The following is a 6,917-nucleotide window of genomic DNA, read 5'->3' as shown; positions in this document are numbered from 1 at the left end:
AATATTGTTACCTTTAGTTCCTGCAGTTTCAATTAATTCTTTTAATCCCAAAATTAATACCAAATTGATTTCTCATTAAATATTAATTAAACATTATGATTTCTAATTAATATATTATTCCCATAATACATTAGTATATCATTTATTTTGATTTCTAATTAATTTATTAACCAAGTAATAAATTAATAAATCATTCTTCTCTCTATAACAGTTATCCTATTCATTTGTCAGGTTTGAAGGCAACCCAAAAGAACATTGCTAGTATCAATTCAAGTATATACCAATTATAGTTATAGGCTTAGACACCTAATCCAACAAAATGGTCATAAGACCAATGTTATTATATTTTTATAATATTATAAAAATATGAATCATTTTTATTATTTTATTAGATAATTGATTTTTGGATTTTATGAATCGTATTCTAAGAAATTATGTAAGGTATCAATTATAAACGTTATTGAATATTATGGAAATGTAGGTTTCACGTTGGTTGAAACCTGGTTTTGTTTTGTTCACACCGGCTATGTTTCCTAGTTTCTATTGTAATTATATGTACGGTTAAGTTGTTGATCTAGTAACTTAAGGTTTTAGACGCACTTACTCACTGTTAGAACAATTGGAACTAATGAATTGTTGGAGTTCTTAGGACGGTTGGAACCGTTAAGTCCACATGGGATGGAAATTCATAAACTAAGAATCAAAAACTTAGTAAGGTCCTTTGCATATAACTATTAATCCTATAGATAAATGAAGTTATGTATAGTGTCCTATACGGGTTGATAACCCTACCCGTGGTTATTAGCTACAATCTTATCTGATGAGTTATAGTGGTGACAATTATCCTATTTGTTTTCCTGACGATGTTGAAGGCTCTGGAAGATTATGGTTTTGGTTGTTCCCGATGATGATGAAGGGTCCAGACGACTGTTGTGGTGTGCCCTCCTTGTAGCATCGGTTATGGAGAGAGGAACATCATAGTATCGGTTATAGCCTCATGTAGCGCCATTTACTCTCTATGACTTGCAAACTTGTACCTTTTACAAGTAGTTGTGCCATGTTTAAGAGTAGAAACACTTAAGCATAGAGTGCATAAATTCTTGTAGGTATAGAACTTATAAGATAAGTAAATCATTATACCTAGCACGCACTCTCGTATAGAATTGAAATAGTATTTATATGTAGTTTGGATCGATACTCATGCGAGTTGAAATAAGACTGTATGTAGTAGGGATATTTGTTCCAAACGATAAGTGTCTTTACCCAAAATTAAGTTAGATAACGCTTAATTAATTTTATGACATGACCGGTCAAGGTTTACTAACTTAACTTTAATAAGTTATTTACATAAACCCTACATTATTGCATGAAAACACCATGCTTACATGGAAGGGTTTACCGCACTGTTTTGGCATCGGTTCCCAATTTAAGTAAGTTAACACTCAATAACTACCATGTCACGACCTTACAAGTCTTATAAACTCAAAAACTAAGATTTTTACATATAAACTATAAAATTGCTTGCACGAAACTTCAAGAGTAAAGTTGATTATTTTATGTTTCACAAAGAGTAACGTGTCTTATTTTTATATAATTTGGTATTCAAAATCTTTTTATAAAAATGCATTTTGGTCATGTGAACGCCCAAAATTTGATGTAAGTTTGATTTATTTATATATTCAACAAATTTTGTATTTTTGGATTTGAGAAAACGATATTTCTAAATGAGTCCAAATACACTTTTACAACTCATTTATTTTTATACTTTTGAAAGAAAAGTATGTATTAATAAAATCTGGGTCACTAGACAAATTTTATAAAACACTTTTGGTTATAAAATTACCTTGTGTCAAAACTTATAGAACTCACAAACAAATTAGTTGACGTATCTTAATATATGTATTCTCAGATTATTTAGCAGATCAGAAAATTTTGCATAAAAGACTTCCTGTTATTGTAGTATATCTCTGTAAACGATAAATTGATTAGATGTGTGTCGCGATTTAGCAATAACCATGTAATTTCTATTTCGGTAACAATAGAAGATTATTTTTGTACTATTCATTGTATGTTCAATAACTATGATCACTGATTTACGTCGTGCACATTGGCTTTTCCGCCGACGGCCGGAGGTGTGGTAACATTGTTTTTGTTATAACTCTGAATTTGAATTATGATTTATGAATAAATAGATTGACTTTAATGTAATTTTATAAAAATGAGTGTTTATTTTATTTAAAAATAAAAATTTTCAATATGGTTTTTGGGATGTTACATGTTTTATCTGTTTAAAATATTATTTGCACATAAAATACTTAATACATAAATATTATTTTCAGTGTATTAATTATTACTTATATACTATGAGTAGTGTTTTGTTCGTCAAAGATCTACATACCTCGGAGACTAAAATGGTATTATGTATGCATTTCTAAGTATGAAAACTTCATTTGCATTAAAAAAAAATGGAATCCAATAGGTCATATTACATCTGTATTTACGGTAACTCAAAACAGTGAACAATGACCTAATTATACAGATTTTGTCACACCTCTAAACCTACCCACCTCCATGACAACCAATCATCACATGTAACAATCCTTCATCTCTAAATCCTTTATATTCATATGCAAGTTTTCCTTATAGCGAAAAATTAAACCAAATAACAAACTAAACCAAATCATAACGATTCACCACATGAACAGACACCGACAAGAAACTCACAAACCTAAATTATACCGATTTTCTTTTCTATTTTATTTTTAAATTTAAAAAAGATAAATAAATAAATAAATAATAGAAAAATAGAAAAGAAATTATTATGAGCAAACTAGTATTTTATGTTTTGTAGGGACCGTAACAAACGTATATTTTAAAGAGTGTCGGAATTAAAAAAATTATGGATAAAATACGCAATTTATCTAAAACCACACGAACCATTCGTGTAATTTACTAAAATAAAGGTAAAATTACGCACCAATAAGCTTCAAGACAAGATAAAGCACTGCTTATTAGCGTATGGGTGTTGAGTGTTCGCGCGTGTTTTCGACTCGGGAAAGCAAAATGGCGGGAAGGATGTAGCCTTAGAACTGATTTTGGGGATTTCAGGGTTGGATTTCAGAGTCCAATACTCCATTTCAACCACATGGGCGGCGGAAGTGCGTCTATGGAGACCGGAACCATCAATCTAGCCGGCGTCGCAGTCGATCTCACCGATCAGATCCATCAGCTGCCTAGCTGCATCAAGTACGACGGACCAGCCCCTGTTTCTAGCTACTTCAAACCCAAATCCACCGGTAAATACCTTTTATATCCATCCCATTCATTGATTATTTGTCGAAATTGATTCCAAAATTAGGTTTTGAATTTGTATTTCCTTACGATTCTGAAAGGGATCGAGGTTGATGGTCTTAATGTGAAAGAGGCTTGCTTCAGGGGAAGAAAGTTGCAAGGCACAACCTTTCCCCTTCCTGATGGTTATTCAGGTACAGATCTAAATCCTTACTTATCTTTCCTTTTTAAATGATTATATTCAGTCATGTTCTTGAAATTTAACTTTGCCTTACAATGATTTATATAAGTCGTCGAGAAACTTTTTCTGGAAATTTAAAAGCTTTTGTGTTTCTTGAAATTAGGCGTCGTCAAACTTGTTTTAACCATAAAATTATTGCAGGATTTGTGATAGGAAAAAAGAAAGCATCAGGGAAGAGAAAAGCTTCTTCTAATGGCGATGCAGAGATGACAACTTCTTGGCAGATGAATGCAAAGTTTCAAAACATAACTTTATGGAATCACGATAATCGTCCATCAAAAGAAGATGCTTTTTTGCGTGCTTTTCATTGGCTTGATGTTGCAAAAGCAGTAAGTTTTTCCTTTCCATATATTGGTCAAGAATCTTCTAAAAACTATATTTTATAAGTTAAAAAAACTTAATTTTGCATTTCAATTAAAAAAAGATCAATCTTTTTAAGAACGAAACTTCTTTTTTTAGGGCTCAATTGGAAAAAAAGTTATAATTTTTAGTCTCACCCAAAAAGGTTGGACAATGGACATGTACTCACTATCGATCTGTGTTGTTCAAAAGACACAAATGCCCTTATCCCAATCCTCCAAGAAAAGTAGATCAGGCTATGTTGCGAGGGTGATTATGTCTTTTGCACATATGTGTGGATTGGATTTGGTACGTTTATTTTTACTCTTACATGATCTTTTTTTGAAGTTGCATAAACCGGTGACAAGTGAAGAAATGGAGTCAAAACCTAACCTTGGAGCTACTGCAACAGACTGAGCTAAAAGACAATCTTCTATATGTACTTTTTTTTTACTGAGTTCACTAGTTAAATTAAAACTTTGTATTGTAGCATTGTATTTTAATTTGTTGTTACTATAACATTGTATTTTTTTAAAAGTTATATTCTAATTGGTGCATTGTAATTTGGAAAATTTTACCTATTATAGCAATTTGGCAACAGGTTTAAAAGACAGCACTACAGCTGTTGCTAAGGCTGAAAGAGGGGTAAATGTGTAATTGCACATATTTAGATAAAACAAAAAAGGTTAAATGCAAGGAATAGTAATGTGCTTTTGTATATTTATTTAAAATCAAATGGGATCCGGTTCTTAAAGTAGTTAAGTTGAGAAGGCAACATTGGCTATGAATCTACTTTAACAACGAATAACCTAAAAAAACAATTAACATGTTTTTATTCCTTTGATTTCAAATACAAAGTTGATATTATATTGATTGTTTTAAAATAGTTTTTGAATGTTAATATCATTCTTGCTTTGACCATGAAAACCTTATCCTATTTTAATCATGTTCATTTTTTCTATTGATATCATGATGTTTATGATATATCTTCATAGTACATTAGGTCAGTATATGATTAGAAGACACTTCGCTAAACATTTTCATTAGGGACTAAAGTATGGTTCTATAATTTGATTATATTTACATTACACAAAAACTACGGTTTGTCGCGGCCCATCAAAAATTTATTAAAGGGAAAATGACTTGATAGCGTAAGATACTTTTTGAAATGTATATATTTAGTCCTTTTTTTTTTTTGTAAATTAAACCCTTATACCAGATATTTTGTAATTATGCAATCATTTTGATCTGGTGTACCGGTCATATACGAATTTTCTTTTATTTTCTTGAAATAAAATAACCAAGTGGCATCAAGATGTCACCTTACATGGATATTGTTAAATTATATCACATTTGGACGACAATTAGGGCTCATTTAATCAACCATTCCTCTATTCACTCAACCGATAATCCCTCAGACTTCTTGACTCACAATCACGGAATCACCATCAACAATGGCAAAAGATGCAGATACAATCGTTGATGTACACTATAATGGGATGTTCACACCTACCCCCATTGATGTATTTTTATGGACTAAAAGCCTCTGTACCATACATGGTTGTGAACAAGATGAACTTCCCTGATTTCACCCCCTTTCTTGAAAAGCTTACTAACGGAAGATGCAGATATGTGTATTACTGTCCGCATGAAGCGAGGTTGTCTGAGGGATTACATGCTATTCAGAATGACTGTGATTTTAACGAGTTTCTTGAAGATATCAATGAAAAGAAAAGATTGGATGTGTATGTGGATCATTATCATGAACCTTTGTTTGATTGGATTCAGGAGGAAGAATTACACAACAAGTCTATTACATCAACATCCCCTAAAACCTCTAGAAGCATATCTTCAACCCCAAAACATAACCTTAACAATGACTAGCAGAATCAGTACACAAACCATAACCTTCAACTGTTTCACTTCTTCTCTAACAGATGCCATATCCTCTAAAACTTGTATAAGATAATCTGCAAAGAGTATCTTCTACAATGGGTTCATATTCTCAGGTTCTTCATCAATCCATTCCCAAACTGTCACACCCCAAAACCACGAACGGCGGAAACGTTTAGGGGTGGAGGACGTCATGTACAGTATCACAACAGTGTAAAATAGTAAACAAGCAACAACATCATCCATTGCATTATAAGTCAAGTTTTAATACATGTGTGTTCTTTCATTGTAATAAGACACCAAAAATATACAATCAAAATAAAAGATGAGACTTGTCTGCTCCGTCTTCTCAAAAACTGGCCTCCGTACCTGTCTACTAATGACCTGAGAATACAAGCTATTTTGATAGAGAGTATCAACTTTAAAGCTGGTGAATTCATAAGTATTTAAGTGTCATTGACTTGCTTTGAAAAGCTGTTTTAAAAGTCATGTAAACCTTTAAATGAAAATGTTGATATAAGTATGAAAAGCCCTAGAAAATCCCTTATTTTCTATTATCATGAAATGTAGTCTTCAACCCAGACCCGAATGTTTTGTAAGTAAAATGATAGTTTTTCCTTCTATTAACTAGTACTAAAGTACTTAGTCTAACTCATCGTTTATGTGAAAGTATCACAAAATAAAGTAAACATGAAATTGTACTAATGTAAGTGTTGTCACTGGGTACTAGGAGTAACACAACATCGCAATAAGCGAAAAGTATAACCTAATGAACATCCGAATATTTTCCACTTGTCCTCTGTAGCAGCAGCAGATGGGTGGAAGGGTTAGTCCCGATATCGATCTACCTAATAGAAAATAGTAACCTAATGATCATCCGAAGATTTTCATCTTATCCTCTGTTGCAACAGCATGATGGAGGAATGGTTAGTTCCGATATCGATCTACCTAGTATATGTAGTAACGTAAGACCTCCGTAGATGGTCATCGACCACTGGTGCTAATCAGTGGGATTCGGAATAGTTAGTCCCGCCTAGATATCCCAATGAACCGGGATAGGAAAGATAATTTACACAGAAAGTACTAATAAATCATCTTCGCAAGTCAAGATATGAGTATCCAGGTAAGTGAATACATGATAATGCATCTATGT

The 6,917-nt window shown here is 32.2% G+C and overlaps 1 protein-coding gene across 1 annotated transcript; it reads left to right on the top strand.

Annotated features, from left to right (window-relative positions):
- Nucleotides 1-2,988: 2,988 nt before the first annotated feature.
- LOC144997160 (ribonuclease H2 subunit C-like protein) lies at nt 2,989-4,443 on the top strand. The gene is made up of 4 exons (XM_078956992.1): nt 2,989-3,296; nt 3,393-3,485; nt 3,674-3,861; nt 4,220-4,443. Exons 1-4 carry the CDS (start codon nt 3,146-3,148, stop codon nt 4,286-4,288), a joined length of 501 nt encoding a protein of 166 aa, XP_078813118.1. The 5' UTR covers nt 2,989-3,145; the 3' UTR covers nt 4,289-4,443.
- Nucleotides 4,444-6,917: the final 2,474 nt, after the last annotated feature.

Source organism: Lactuca saligna, chromosome 5, assembly GCF_052625555.1.
Source record: "Lactuca saligna cultivar CGN05327 chromosome 5, ASM5262555v1, whole genome shotgun sequence".
NCBI lineage: Eukaryota > Viridiplantae > Streptophyta > Magnoliopsida > Asterales > Asteraceae > Lactuca > Lactuca saligna.
This window is presented reverse-complemented; position numbering and strand designations above follow the sequence as displayed.

Coding starts and splice junctions, on each gene's coding strand:
- LOC144997160 (XM_078956992.1), top strand. CDS start 3,146: ATGGGCGGCGGAAGTGCGTCTATGGAGACCGGAACCATCAATCTAGCC. Junction 3,297..3,392: donor CTTCAAACCCAAATCCACCG/GTAAATACCTTT, acceptor CGATTCTGAAAG/GGATCGAGGTTGATGGTCTT. Junction 3,862..4,219: donor GGCTTGATGTTGCAAAAGCA/GTAAGTTTTTCC, acceptor CTTTTTTTGAAG/TTGCATAAACCGGTGACAAG.